The sequence below is a fragment of the Melospiza georgiana genome, chromosome Z (assembly GCF_028018845.1).
Source record: "Melospiza georgiana isolate bMelGeo1 chromosome Z, bMelGeo1.pri, whole genome shotgun sequence".
Classification (NCBI taxonomy): domain Eukaryota; kingdom Metazoa; phylum Chordata; class Aves; order Passeriformes; family Passerellidae; genus Melospiza; species Melospiza georgiana.
The window spans coordinates 9647283-9663159 of NC_080465.1; the positions used below are offsets into that span (position 1 = coordinate 9647283).

The 15877-nt window shown below is 38.3% G+C and overlaps 1 protein-coding gene across 1 annotated transcript in view; it reads left to right on the forward strand.

The window, feature by feature from the left end:
* HSD17B4 (hydroxysteroid 17-beta dehydrogenase 4) overlaps positions 1-15877 on the forward strand; it is a 62961-nt gene that overhangs the window by 8670 nt on the left and 38414 nt on the right. The window contains exons 5-13 of the mRNA XM_058043975.1: positions 196-217; positions 313-359; positions 1124-1208; positions 3904-4091; positions 6466-6557; positions 7151-7175; positions 8824-8952; positions 14798-14904; positions 15590-15823. Of these exons, the coding sequence (XP_057899958.1) occupies positions 196-217; positions 313-359; positions 1124-1208; positions 3904-4091; positions 6466-6557; positions 7151-7175; positions 8824-8952; positions 14798-14904; positions 15590-15823 (929 nt within the window). The remainder of the gene's footprint in view (positions 1-195; positions 218-312; positions 360-1123; positions 1209-3903; positions 4092-6465; positions 6558-7150; positions 7176-8823; positions 8953-14797; positions 14905-15589; positions 15824-15877) is intronic.

Consider the following 15877-nt stretch of genomic DNA (forward strand, 5'->3'; position numbering starts at 1 on the left):
GCCTGTCCAGAAGTTTTATGTTATAATATTTGTTCAAGGATAGATTCATTAATCAGGACAAGGAGCTACTGAATATATGTAATATGATGTACATGTCCACTGTTCTTGTGTGTGTATATTTGGAAGTGGGAGAAAAATAGAAACAAGCTTGTATTTTATCAGTGCATTGAATTAGTTACCTTTTTTTTATTTCAGATATTGTTATAAACAATGCTGGGTGAGTATACCTGTCCTGTTTGAGTGTGTGCTGTCCTTTTTGTGTAAACAAATGTTGATCTTATTCTGTTTTGTTTTCCTAATGTCGCATTTTAGGATCCTGAGAGACCGTTCTTTTGTTCGGATAAGTGATGAAGATTGGGGTGAGTTGATTTTAAAGCAACTTCCAAATGTTCTTTCTGTGTGAAAGATGACATGTACATCCCTCCCATGGGAACAAGAAAGAAAAGACAGGGAAGGCTTACCTTTTGCCCTGCAAGCTTAGTGGAAAGCTGCTTGTGTTCAGTGTGCAAACCAGGTCTGTGCTGCAACACATGGTAGGTGTGTGTAGTTCCAAAGGGTAAGAAGGACTTTTCTTCCCACTCTGGGTTGCCAAATGCAATAAGAAAAAGAGCCATGTGAATTACACACAATAGTTTTTGTGAACACAACATTCCTAGTGCCAGCACTGAGTGGCTGAATACTAAACAGGCTTAAAAGACCCAGAACAAAGCAGAGAGGAAAGGAAACTGATGTGCCAAGGGACAGAAGAAAAAGCAAAACCTTCGTTGAGGTGGTAGATGATGATAAGTCAGTGGAGGAGACTTTACAAGGATAGTCTGTCTTCTGTGCTTCTGGTCTGAGTCTAAGTGCAGGAATTTTGAATACTTTTGAATTCTGTACAGAAGAGGCCCATACAAGAGGTGGTATATGGGGGCAGCCCCTTCATAATCAGTGTATGTTCAGGCAAGTACTGAAAAATTGTCTGTCAAGACAAACAAAAAAACCAAAAAAAAAACAAAACAAAAAAAGTCCAACAAAAAAACAGTGTGAAGGGAGTACATTTTTGTCATGAAGAAGAAATATGGTGCATTTCAATCTGGGAGACAAATCCTGGAATTACTAAACTGATGTTAATTTGTTCTAGATATAATTCACAGAATTCATTTGAGGGGATCGTTCCTGGTAACCCGAGCTGCATGGAATCATATGAAAAACCAGAAATTTGGCAGGTAAAAATGTGTGTTCTGTATTGCATTTTTCAGTAGGGTATAACAGACTGATGCATGCCCAAACAGTGAAGGAGTTTTGCATTCTTTTCTTTCACTTTGTCAGGGTTGAAGCAAAATCAGTGAAAATGTCTGTACAGTTCTGATCCCTCCTTTCCGGTTCCTCAGCCAAATGTTTGAAGTTTTTTTTTCCAATATATTTAAATGTATTTTTCTGGCTCTCCCAAACAGAAGTTGTAACTATGTAAAAATACCATGTCAATTAATGAGGACTGGTTAGAAATGTTTGTTACTTGTATGTTACTGCAGTTTGAGGGACTCTTGTTCTGCTCCTTCTTATTCAAATGACTGGTACATGCAGTTCTGTTTGTAGGCCATGGATTTTTTCTTTGGTGTTTAGTTGTCATGAGTTTTCTTTGTTTGTCAGTTTTAACCCTTTGGACAAACGTACTTGTCTTAAAAGTTATGGGAGTGTTCTTAGTATGTTTTTGGTATGTATTACTGTTAAGTGAAAAAAAGTGCAGTGAAATCAGATATTTTTTTTCCATTTTTGTGATTTTATCAAAAACCTTATCAAAGCACTGATTATATTAATCTTAACCATACCCACGTGTTTAAAACTGTGTGAGCTATTTTCTCATCCCGTGACCTAAGCATTTATTGTCATCCAGGGAAGTGAACTGTGAGGATAGTGAAAGTCTGGGAGCTGAAAATTAAATTATTTTTTCAAAAACAGCTTAATTCTAGAGTTGCATGCATTTAGGATAATGTTTCACTTGTATCCTTTTCTGTATTTGCTCACATGACAGTGGTAGTGAGTGCTTCTGCAGTTTATGGGTAGACATGTGCCATCTGCAAAATGCCTGCTTTGTATAGAGTTTGTAGTTTTTCTTCATCATATTGAACCACTACTTGCAACGCTTCTCTTCACTTAAATTAAAAACATTAAATTATTGGCAGTGAAGCAGATAAAAAAAGTTAAATGTATGTTGATCCCAGCTATGCTGTGTGTTTAGATTTCAAGTAGATTTCAACAGAATCTGATCAGGCTTTGTGTTGTTTTTGCATGGCCTGGTTTTTGGTAGTGGGGAAATCACACAAGGGGCCTGTGAGAAGCTGCTGGAAGCTTCCACTGTGTCCAGCAGAGCCAATCATTGGTGGCTTTGACAATGGACATGGTGCTGGCCAAGGCTGGGCTAGTTAGAGGTGATGGTAATGCCTCTGTGATAACAGATTGGAGGAGAAAATCAAAACAAAAGGGAAACAACATGGAGACAGCAAGATCATTGTAGAGGGAGTGGCAGGAGGTGCCAGAGCTGAGATTCTCTGCAGGCTGTGGTGAGACCACGGTGAAGCAGCTGTGCCCCTGCAGCCTCTGGGGATCCATGGGGGATGTAGAGATCCACCCATGTAGGGAGGTGCCCACGCCAGAGCAGGTAGATGCCTGGAGGAGGCTGTGATCCAGCAGGAGACCCAGTGGAGAGAGAGGGCCCTTGTTCCAGGCTGGAGCAGCCTGTCCTTGGAGGACTGCACCCTATGGAAGGAGTGACCCATGTCTCAGCAGTTTTGGGAGGACTGTCTGCCTGTGGGAGGGACCCATATTTGCAGCAGGTGCAGTAAGGCTGCTGCTTGCGAGAAGTGGACCCTCATTGGAGAATCTCATGGAGAACTGTCTCCTGTGGGAGGGACCCCATGGCCTCACAGGGAATGGACTCCTCTCCCAGAGCAGCGGAAGAAAATCTTCGTGATAACTGACCAAACCATCATGCCCTGTCTCCCTGTGCTGTTGGTGGGAAGGATGGAGGGAAGGGTTGAGGGAAGAAAAGAGCTTAGCTACTTCTCATTATACTTCTCTGTACCTCAGTAATAAATTTACTTTGTACATTTAATTTGAGCCTCTTTTGCCCTTGGAGTGTTTTCTCCCAGTCCTTATCTCTACTCATGAACCTGTTGTTAATTTTTTTTCTCTCCTCTGCCCAGCTCTGGCAGGGGAGTGTGAGCAAGGCGCCTTTGTGGTATTTGACTAGTGTCAAACCATAACAGGGCTCCTTTAAAAGTGAAGGTGTACACCCATTTCTATGGAATTGATATGACCTGCAGCACAGCATTTTCTTGCCTCAAACCATCTGTGAACTGCTGTGGTTTTAGAGCTCTCATGTGAGCAGTTCAGTTACCTCCAAAGCAGTAATGGGAGCAGCCAAGAGCAAGACTTTCCTTTCCTGTCTTCTTCTGTCATGCATTTAATGCATATTAGAATTCCTTGAATGTGAATTCTGTCAGAACAGATCTTCAAATATTACCAGGTAGTTAATATTAAAGGAAGTGATTTTCAGTCAAGTAATTTTCTTCTGAGTGCTGAAATCTCCTGTTAGTTGTGAGAATAATACCAGCTGCAATGAAGATCGAAATGAAATTATTTTTCTCTGTACAGGACTTAGTGTCACAGAATGTCTTTCCTAGTGTTGCAATATTACTCAGAAAGCCTTTGTTAGTTTTCTGCTACTCTGACAATGCGTCAGGATTTGTGAGATGTTTGCTATCCGTCAAACATTAGTTACGTGATTGTTAGCAAAACTAGCAAATAATATTTTCTTATTGGTTTTGTGGAATATGGGGACTATAATGCCAAAGGTGGCAAATGTTGTGTAGAATCAAATAACTTGAAGAAATAATTTAATTTTTTTTCTTCTCCCTTAAGAATAATTATGACATCCTCAGCTGCTGGAATATATGGAAACTTTGGTCAGGCAAACTACAGTGCTGCAAAACTTGGCCTTTTGGGTCTTGCAAACACAATTGCAATTGAAGGGCGGAAATATAACATCCACTGCAATACCATTGCTCCTACAGCTGGATCCAGGCTGACCCAGACTGTCATGCCACAAGGTGAATAATTTAAGGTCTACATTTACTGGTATTTTTTGAAGCACAACAAACTCTCTTACCTCTTAGAAAATGCAAATCCTTCACACTTCATGTACTACCAGTTCATTTTTCCTACTATCTTTTTGTCTTTGAACTGTCAGCTTATTCGCTTTGTCTGTTGTGAGGAATTCTTACTTTCTGCCACAAGATATGAAGCAAATTTTCTTATTTGCAAAAGCAATTTCATGTAGCAAGGCTCTTTAATTGTAATCTCTTCCAAGATCCTCCTACACTAGTGAAAGGCTTGTTTGTTTCATCAGATGTGACATCAAGTATGTGCATAAGTTGTCTGCACTTGTTACAATATTGCCTAATTGCAAAATACTGGGTTTTTGCACAACATGTCATGTGTGTACTTAGTGGTTCCATGATCAGCAGGAGATGATAGTAAACTGAGTTGCTTAATTTTTCTTTATTGCACAGCTACTAATCTTTGAAAGTTTGAGCAGGTTTAACAGAGTAAGTGTGCATAAGTGTAAATTTAGGATAAATAGACTGACTGTTACTTTGGCAAATGACCAGAAGAAAGAAAAATAATTTGGGGAGGAAAAAAAAGTCAGTTAAAAGAAATGACTCTCAGAAAATCTTCTAGAATCAGCCTATTTCATTTCACTCCTGACATTCTTTTCCCTTATGATGAGCAGATTTCAAAGCCAAGGAAATCATCACATTTGTCAGACTGACAGGGTATTTGAGAATAATGTAATTTTGTATGTTAGGCACAGATTGAATGGCTGAAGTGGCCCGGTTTAGATCTAAATAATCCAGGTGGTCATGACTCTAGCAGTCTTTTAAGTTGTAAGTTCCAGTCATTTATTGGAATTGTTTATAGAAGATCTAAACACATGAAGCATGCAATGTAAAATGGATTACAGTAGCTGGCAAGTTCTGAAGATATTTAATCTACATAGGATGATAAAAAATACCTCAGAATTGTCTTTCTTAGTAATTTTAAGAAGAGTGAGATCCTTTGATTTCTCTGTAAGATACTTACAGCTCTGATGATACATTTCTTATCTTGTTCACTCAATTCCTGTCCAGATTTTCAAATACTCCTAAAAGATTTGAATGCCACAGCTTAAAATCATTTTCAGAGGTCATCAAATTATTGTTGTCATCCTAGTCAGGACTTACCTATTTATCTTCAGATGTCTGCAGGCACCTGTTCTTTTTCATTACCATACAATGCCATACATTGTTATGTATGTACAACTTGACCCACATGTTTTTGTTCTTTCTAAGAACTCTTAATTGCAGTTTGCATCTTTTGTGTGGTTGTTTTTTTGTTTTTTGTTTTTTTTTTTTTTTTTTTTGTTTTTTTTAATTCTAGTACCTATTTTTAAATTATTTAAAGAGTGCATTACAAGCATTAATAATAATAATATAGGGCTAGACTTTGAGACTAAATTATGTGTGGCATAAAGTAGACTATTTTGGAAAAGACTAATGGGTTTGCTATGCACTTACAACATGCCATATTAAATGAAGTCTAACTTTCTTCTACTTTTATGGAACTTCTAAAAATCAACTTCTGTTTACCTTAGTTTTGCTATTAAAGAAGTACTTGAAATGATAGGCTTTCCTAGCTCTTCATCTTGGAAAATCTGTCTATAATTGAAAATGCTTGATGACCTTTAGATGAGGAACAGCTCTATATCTACTGCTGTTGAAAGAATATTCTAAAAGCTGAAAAAGGAAATTAAGCAAAGTTAATATTCAGACAGTGGATAGAATATATGATAAGAGCTGCCTGGACAACCACACTGTTCCATGGCAATGTCTCAATTTTCAGATAGCTTTCTATTGTACTAGGTGTCAATGAAAATTCCAAAATAGGATTGATATGTAAATTTAGCAGGGAGATAATTCTCTTTATTGTTTAGAAAACCCAGCATTTCCAAATGAGATCATGCTTAAACAATCAGCTGCTGCAATTATTTTTGTAATGTCTTGTCTATATGGTTGACTAGCATACTAAAAGGAGAATTGCTCAGGTAAATTTCCATCAGGATTATGTATACCTGTCTTGTCCTTGTTTCAGGCTGCCATCATGTGGAAATTTAGGAAGGTTGTCTGGCTTTGCAGTCTGCACGTAGCAGTGTTCCCAAGAGTTAAACAGGCTTTCGTCATGGGCTTAGGCAGCATATATGTATCTCACTGCATGTTGGTATTTATTGAATCTTCAAGTGTTTCAATTACCTGGTCCTTTCTTTTCACGACAGAGCACTGTTGGTAAAATTGTCCTGGTTCTGCTCTTCATAAGAGCATGTTAGATTAAACTGGTGAAACTGCAGAGTATTTCTATTTCATTATTCCCCTCTCCTATTTGCTCTAGATCTGGTCGATGCTTTCAAACCAGAATATGTTGCTCCTTTAGTAGTTTGGCTTTGCCATGAGAGCTGTGCTGAAAATGGCAGTCTGTTTGAGGTAATTTTTTTATTTTTCCTTTCTTCTCCCTCCTTCCCTGCCTTTACTCCTTCCCCAATATCAGTTGTTTTATCTTGTCCAGCCTTAACCTTTTTGCTGAAACTAAATGAACATGTGTGAACTACATACTCAACATAGACAGAAGAAATATTTATCTAGTTGTGCAGTATTTGACAAGTACTTCAGGCAGTCACAGCTCAGTCGAGTTCTGGTCTGTGCTCAACATGCTACCAATTTGATTGTTACAATTCTTATTGTATGCTTTTAAGGTTGAAAAGATACCAAAATTCAAAAGGCATTTTTGTTCTGAAAATCATTCTAACATAGAAAGTAGCTTGCAGGAAGGAGTAATTACTTAGTTATGGTATTCATTATAGGTATTGGCATCAAACTGCTGACTCATGTATTGGATGGAGACTGTTTTATGTTGATCTCATTCAGGTGCTTAACTAAACTGTTAATTAAAACCAGCAGTAATTCAGAAATTCTTAATATATTGAGTTTGTTCTGGAGTATAGTTTTGTTTCCCAGCATTACCACAGCTTTGCTTTGTGACATGTCCTAAGCTGATGATATTCTTTTTTTCTTGGCAGGTGGGAGCTGGGTGGATTGGAAAATGTAAGTACTTTATGTTGGAGGATTGATCTTGATTTTGGAATTGACATTGAGACGTTCTTTAGATGTAACCTGTATGCTCAAGACATTGTTTACTGAGGCAAGAAGATGAATAAAAGCCTGGGGTTCTGAGAAAACTGCTTATATTTGGTAAAAGTTAAAACTTTAACTTCATGTGGGAAAAACTGGTAGCTTAGGTATGTTACCAGTTATAGGTATGTGCATTGTTATGCTTTTGAACTAACAGTAACGGAAAATCTGCCCAAGTAACTTCAACTTTGGGATCCTGGGCATAATTTGAAGTAGAATTTGTGGTGCTAAGTATACATTGCTGCCTTTTCTCGTTAACTTTAATTTTTCATGATATAAATATCATATGCTGATAAACAGGCATATTTTTCATTTTTCATTTCTCATTTAATCTTTTTCATTACTTTCCACTATTGCTTATGCTTCTATTAAAATACTAGCGTGTAGGCTTGTTAAGGCAATTAGTGTTCTTAAATAATCAGTAGCTATGCTACCCATGTATTTTCTTTCCTTAGTGACTGCAGTAACCAACTTAAATACTAATTTCAGGAAAACTTGCAGGAGATACTGAGGACTTAGGAGAACAAAAAATTCAGTGTGTGAGATGCCTTGTCTTTTTTCCTAAATTCATTGAACCTGGTACAAGCACTGTTTTCATGAACTGTACAACTTTTCAGCCTCCATGAGTATCATCAGAGGGTTGGAAGTAGGGCTCTTAATTCAGGAAGTCATTCTGCTTACTTTTAATTTTTTTTCTCCAGCTTGATAACAATTTTGTACATTTCTAACTAACTGCAAGTGTTCTGTGTAACTGGAATAGTGTTTCCAGGAGGTGTGGGCAACAGATTAGAAGAAGCAGGTTAGCAGCACAAAACGTCTTGCTGCCCTTCACAAGCAGTTGGGTTTTAATACAGCTGAAAATCTGCAGTTTGATCAAGAGAAAATGCCATTTTTCATCATTATAATGACTATTGTTGTAGTTACTGAAATTAAACCATGTTGTTCATGAGGTACCAATATAGCCTTATTCATTGCCTTCTGCTAATTAATGGCAAAGCCAACATGACTGGTTAAGTATTTGAATTACAATCCAAGTAATCTGTATCCTTATGGAACTAATTTCACACTGGCCTTACCAGTTTCTCTCAGGTTATAGTATTGAAATACAACTTCAGAGACCATTTAGAGGTGCTGGCTACTGGTATTAAGGTTCTTTTACAGCTAACAAGTGGTTTTCACTTATTCCCTGTAGTTTTCTATGCTTTCAGAAGATACCTAAGCAGTAGTAGTCGAAGTCATGTGAGATGAGAAATCCTGTAGATGAATACTAGCTGCAACTTTTCAGTAGACAGAATCCTAAAACTAGTATTTCAGGAGAGTGAAAAGTCTGTTACAGCTTCAGTGAAACTTAAAACCAGTGCTGTTCCCTTTCTAAATGCTAATTAAAGCAGTGAGCCCTTATAGTCCAGCTGGAAGTTACAATGGTGAGTTACATTGGAGTACTTAAAATGTTTCCCTTGTGGTACCGTCTTGAAGGTAGTGGCCTAGAGGAAAGTTGTATAAAGAAATGAAAAGCTTCTTTGTTTGTTACTGGAACTCTCTGGCTGGTGTTTCCCATTAGTGCGCTGGGAGCGATCCTTGGGTGCCATTGTCAGGGGAAAGAATCAGCCAATGACGCCTGAAGCAGTGAGAGATAAATGGGAGAAGGTGTGTGACTTTGATAATGCCAGCAAACCCAGAACCATCCAAGGTAAGGGAAACTTTAATTTTAGGGCCATTCAGGCTGGGGAAAAGAATGTTTTCGGGAGATCTTATTGCAACCTTTCAGTACTTTATGGAGGCCTCTGAGAAATAAGGGAAAGCTGGGACAAATGTATGCTACTGCAGCAGGACAAAGGATAATGGTTTTAAGCTAAAAGAGTATCAATTTAGATTGGATATAAGAGGGAAGATTTTTACAGTGAGGGTGGTGACACGTTGGCATGAGTTGCCCAGAGGGGTGGTGGATGCTCTGTGCCTCAAGGTCTGGTCAGACAGGGCTCTCAACAAATTGATTTACTTGAAGATGTCCCTGCTCAGGAGTTGATGGGGACTAGGACTAGCTGACCTCTGAAGATCCCTTCCAATCCAAACTATGCTTTGGCTCTGTATATGTGGATAGCTTGGGTAAGCAAAGCTTAGAAGAGAATGATTTCTTTCAAACACTTGCTGAAACTTCAAAATTTACAGAACTAATGAATTTTCTTGCAAATGTGCTACATTAATAATTTTCTGTTTCAGTATGGTCAAATCTTTCAATTCTAAAGCAACTGCTATATTGTTACCTATAGCTTTAAGATGTGATTTATCTTAACAGTTTCTAGAGAAGTGACATCATTGTCATTGTAAGCATTAGAGTCAGACTGGTGACAGTGTTTTATTTTATTGCACCGTCATGCAGACAGCATAGTGCAATAGAGAAATTGTGTTTTCTTTTCAGTCCTGGAATCTTGGTTTTTGGTGAACATTTCACTACCAAAAACCTCTGGTTAAGTTGAGGGATATATCACAGCAAAAAAGTTCTTACTGTGCCTTATGTTCTTGGGTCACATCACCCCCTTGGCTGGTGTCTAAAATGATTTTCTCTTTCAGTGCTTTGTATACTTTTGTTGTTCCTTGCCAGCATTTAAGAGTGCAGGGCAGGAGAGGAAAAGGTATCCATATATACAATGTCAGTTAAATTTCAAAGATAACTAAATGCACAGTAGATGTTCAAGCCGTTGGCTCCAAAATCCATTAGGATATTTTGTTAAAAACCTTAAAGATATGTTTTTAGATGCCTTTACCAGAACCAGCATAGTACACACTTTGTCCTTTCCCTCATGTCTTGGCACACTGGGGAATGTAACCATCCATACAGTAGTTCTAGGTCACCTTACTGATCCTTGGCTTACAGGTATCCTGTTTCCAAATGTATGCAAGTTTATACATGTTCTCTGTTCTGCAATGGAATGGTGTTTATAACAACATAGTTCCAGCTTTATCACTTCTGATCTGTTCTAGGACCTGTCACCTGAACTGTGTTACTTTTATGGGTTGCTAGCAGTAAAGTGTTGTAGACAGAGATTTCTTTTCAAAGTTGCTTCAACATTATATATGGTATTTCACATCTGCCAGTTGATGCTATGAGGAGGAAAAGCTGAAGATTTTGAATTTCTTCTGAACTTCTTCTGAACGTCAAGTAAAAGTGCTTACAATAAAATATGGCAGATTTCTACAGTCAGGAAATCAAATATGTTACATTGGCATGGATCTTCCATGCCTTAGCTTCTGTTATGATCTTAGTTATGATCTTATAGGTCTCTTCCAGTCTTGAAATTCTGTGAGTCTGTGTGATAGTCAAGATATATCTTTTTCCTTGCAGTGCAGTCAAGCCACAGATACTGAATAAAAACTTGTGTATTAATTGTTGTATTGTGTATTTGTGAGAATCAGCATAAGGATTGAGGAAAATTCTCGTTAGCTGAATAGAACTTTTTATTCTATTAGAAATTTCTTCTGCTGTCAAATTCTTTATTGTCCTCTTTATTGCTTGAAGGTAAAGGAAACTAATTAGAGTACTGGCAGTAAAGATGAAAAAGGTACAATACCTGACATCTGCAAGTTAAAACTCTTCCTGTAGATTTCCTTATTTTGAGTAATATGATTTTGTGAAGAGCATTTGTGTACTAAGCATTAGGTGCAGTAGGAAAAAGGAAAACCCAGAAAAGGAATTAGATAAAGTATTTGCTTTTAATGCAGTAGAAAACCCTGTTTGCTACATTAAAATCTTTCATTTCAGAAAAATCTGAGATGCTAATCTTATTTCTCCTTTTAGTGATACTGATAAGAGAGGCTTGTATTTTTTACATGAAGCAGAAAGACCAGATTAAGTGTGATGCAGAAGTGTCTGAATGCATGGTACAGGGTGCATTACGTCACTGTTGCACCATGCACTGCATGTTGGTGCAACTCCCAACTGCTTTCTCCTTGCCTTCATAGTGCACTACTTGCTCTTGTGTCATTGTTCAATTCTTCCTATTGTGGAAAGGGAATCAGACTATGTTGCGGTAGAGGCAGAGGACAGGCATCCCTGTCTTGCAGGCTGTATACTGTACACAGCATTCTGCAGTATCTCTTGCACAAAGTCAGTGTGTTGTTCTGTTATCTAGGGGAGCAGAATTTATTGTGTCTATGACGTGGGTGAGGCACTCTGTCTCAAGCTTCTCTTTAGTTGAGAAAATGTGAGCCAGCTAAAGGTCTGTAATTGGCTGTTAGAAATTTTTGTGCATTTTAAATTCTCTTAGTAGCTATCTATTTACAGAAGATAACTCAAGTGTTCTCATATTTTGACTTCTGGCACATCTTAAAAGCTTATGTCTGACATAGAGCAAATTAATGTAAAACACATTGAAGGTGTGTGTGTGTGTATACGTATGCATACTTTGTGTGAATACGAAGAATTTGTGTAAGAGGAGAAGTGTTCCAGTTTCAGTGTCAGCTTTTCTTATATGTATTTAAAAAAAAGTTTAAACACTTGTGGTGTTTTTTCTGTTGTTAAGGAATGTGATTCATATGCAATGTCCCCTTATTGGAAAATCAGTACTTTGGAAAGAGATGCTCTTCATTGTGACTATTTTCAACCTTTGTTCTCCAGCTTAGTCTTTTCCTTTTTTTTGCTAATGATTTGCTGTACAATAGCAGGCCATTCTGAGGTGATGAACAATTGAGGTCATAGACTTCACTGTTAGTCCAACAATTTAAAAAATACCCCTATACCAATAATAAGATAATTGTGTTAATTAAAAGTTTCCTACTGGGTTTGTTTCTGCCAAAATTATACCCTTTGGTATAATTGTGTATTTCTTGGACCTTAAAAAAAAGTTAGAAAGAAAGTTGGGAATTACCATCCTGTGAGCCTCAGCTCTGTGCATGGGAAGGTCATGGAGAACAGGGAGGTGATTTGAGACAGCCAGTACAGATTCACCAAAGATGTGTTCTGTCTGACCAACCCAACGGCCTTCTGTGATGGAGTGACTTCATCAATGAGTAAGGGAAGGCCTGTGAATATCATCTGTCTGAACTTGTGTAAGGCCTTTGACACAGCCCCCCATAACATTTGTCTAAATTGCTGAGCTGCGTATGTGACGGACAAACTGTTCAGTGGAGGAGGTGTTGGTTGGATGGTCAATGTCTCAATGTCCACATGGTGATCAGTAGTGAATGCTGTCCCTCAGGGGCCTGTGTTGTGAGCAGGACTGTGTAATAGCTTAATGACATAGATAAGGGATAGAGTAGAGCCTCTGCAAACTTGATGAGTGTGCATGGAGCTGAGGAGTGTGGTGACACACCTGAGGGGTGTCATCCAAAGGGACCTGGACAAGCTTGAGGAGTTAGGCCATTGGAGCTTCATGAGCTTCAACCATGCCAAGTGCAAGATGTTGCACCTAGGCTGGGGCAAGCCCCAGTATCTAAACAAGATGAACACATCAGAAACATCCCTGTGGAGGACTGCTTGGAGATGCTGGTGGATGAAAAGTTGGACAAAAGCTAGCAGTGTGCGCCTGCAGCCTGAAAAGTCAGTTGTATCCCAGTGTGCATCAAAAGAACCATGTCGAGTAGGTTGTGGGAGTTGATTCTGCCCCCCAGAGGTCTCCTCTCCACTTGAAGTATGACATCCAGCTCTGCAGTCTTCAACACACAAAAGACTTAGACCAACTCTGGAGCAAGGCTAGAGGAGAGCTGCAAAAATGATAAAAATGATGGAACTCCTCTTCTAAAGGGAAAGGCAGACAGAATTGGGTTTGCTCAGTCTGGAGAAGAGGAGACTTCAGTGACACCTTTTTGGAGTCTTTCAGTACTTAACTTTTTGGCAGGGCCTGTTGCAATAGGATGAGAGATAATGGCTTAAAACTAGGGCTTGGTTTAGGTGAGCTATAAGGAAGAAGCTTTTTACAAAGGATAGTTAAACACTGGAATGGGTTTTTCATAGACAGGTCGTAGATGCCCCATCCTGTAAGCATTCAAGGTCAGATATGACAGAGCTCTGAGATACCTGGTCAAGTTGAAGAGTGTCTGATCATTGCAGGGGAGTTTGATCTTTAGGGTCCACTCCAACCCAGACTGTTCTATGACTCTGTGATCTCCTTAGTGTTCAGCCAGACACTAGCCAGGTCACCAACTTTATAGTCCACTCATATCATACATTCTGGAAGAAAGACTCCTTGAAGAGGAAATGTAGTATTCTACTCCATTATTATTTTACAGGTTACCTTTGTACTATTCATCCTAATTATGCCAGATAATGTCAAAAATGCATGTTGTTAGTCTTCAAGTCTCACCATTAAAAGTCATCTTTATATTCCTGCATGTAAGTAGTTTATGGCCATGCTAAAGTTGAGGAAACATTCAGGTATGCTTGGAGGCCAAACCTGTGTTCTCCTGTGAAGATTTTAAAGCAATGTGAAACCTTCTTTTGTTCATGCAGAAAAAGTAAAAACCGTCTATTACTTCTCCCAATAGCTCTGTATTGCTTTTCTTTTATTCAATTAATGAACGAACAAAGGGATAGAAGAAATTACCTTTCAAAAGGTTCTTCTGAATTAGAATTATTGTTTTGCACATTTTCACATTATGTAAGTGTCATATTGTGACACAGCTTATATCTAAAGAGGAAGCTTGTCTTTGGCAGAAGAGATGACAACATAGACTTGTTTCTTAGATGTTCCTTTTCTTCACAAAATTAAGGCCACAAACAAATGTTACAATGATTCTGGCAGTGAGACTGGTAAGCACGGGATAGTTTAGGAAAACAGGGTTCTGCAAGAGGGCATGCAGTTTACCTTGCAGGTTTTTTAGAGTAGTGCTGTGTGATAGAGCAACATTGACTTAAATCAAGCAGCAGTGCAAGTCAGTGTGGGCACAGGGGTTTTGAAGTGGAGGGCAGTGACTCTGTGTTAAGGTAGTTAAGAAATGATTTTGCATTTCTCTGATTTAAACATGTTTGTGTTTTTCTGTGTGAGATTCTCATCACCTTTTGTTTGATTCTTTCTAATGTTTAATGTTGATTTTAACCCTATTGAGCTTCAAGGAATGAGTTGTTCTTGATGGTCTGCAGTGACCATAGTTGAATTCATGCATCATCTAATTTATAATTTTGTCATTGCTCAGTCTCAGGCTTATTTGCTTTTCTATCTGTCTGATTCAGGAAAGAGGGTAGCAGTCAGGAGACTAGATCTGTGACTTGTGTTGCAAATAATTCTCATAAGAAAATCAGTAGTACTTTTCAGATATTTGCTTCTCAGACAGTTGAAAGATACACCAGTCATTATCTTCTCCTTTACACATTGAGATAAGTGTCATGGTTGACTGGTGGGTGCAGAACTGATGGAACCTGTGCAGAAATCACCTTGAGCAGCACACTGCTCAATTTACAGATGTATATTTATTGTGTTTAAAAGTGAACTGAGAAATACCAGGCTATATCTCATTTGCTGATTGATGTGTGTATTTTGTGTCTGTAACTGGAGTGTTTCATGTATGGTTTCTAAAAGTGAGTTTTCAATTCCTTTCTCTAGAGTCCATAAGTGTATTGAGTGATGCTCTAAGTCAGATAGAATCTCAAGGGAATATTTCTATGAATTCAACAAGCTCTGGATCAGTGGTTTCTTCTTCTGTTGACACAGTAAGTACATCTATCTACCAGATGCACTCAAAGCTGCATGAAAACCTTGAGCAGAGAGACCAGCATTGCTGCCCAGCTTGTACTCTGGCTTGCTGTCTGCAAAAAAGAAAGGTGGGGTTTAAAATGTGGTGTGAGGAAGCAGAATGAAAAACCTCTCCAGACTCCAGTCTTTATTTTTCCTATAGACGATAGGAAAACTTAGGGCTGAATAGACTCGATAATGCAGAATCTAGGTGCTTGTAAGTTCTGTTAAGCATCTCTAACTGGGGTATTATTCAGAAAAGCGAGAGAGCTTGGGTGTTGTTGGGCAGTGTCATTTTGCTCTGGCTCCTTCTCTATAGGTAATTTTTCCTCATTTCAGTCTTATTACAGTGTTAATTATTTCAGTTGTGGTTTGTTTTTGAAAAAATCTTACGCATTGCTGAGAGTGCAGTTATATCAAGTTATGCCATTTATTCTTGAGGTAGATTGCTTGAAGCAAGGTATAATGCCTTGCATTTGGGTTGCTTGTATTGCAATGAATACATTAATATTTTGTGGTGTATTTATTACTCATACTTTATGTGTACATGTGACTGTAAAGACGATCCTCAGGCATCAGGCTGGATAGAAAAATTACAGAAAGAATGCAAGTTCAGTATTAACTGGTATTGATTTTTATTTTATGCTGACTTCTTATTTCCAGGCAAGTATTGTTGGCCGTAAACTGGGTACCAACGTGTATAAATATACTCACTTGGAGCCTATTCTGTATGCACTTGGTGTGGGAATGTCAACTAAGGATCCAGACCACCTAAAATTTCTCTTTGAAGGAAGTGAAGAATTCTGCTGTTTACCCAGCTTTGGAGTAATTCCTGCTCAGACGTCGATGTTTGATGCTGTTCCTTCTCTTTCAGGACTAAATATTGATCTTGCCAGGGTATGGAAGAGTAAAGTAGCCAATTTTCCTTGTGTGTCATATAACTGAAAGGTG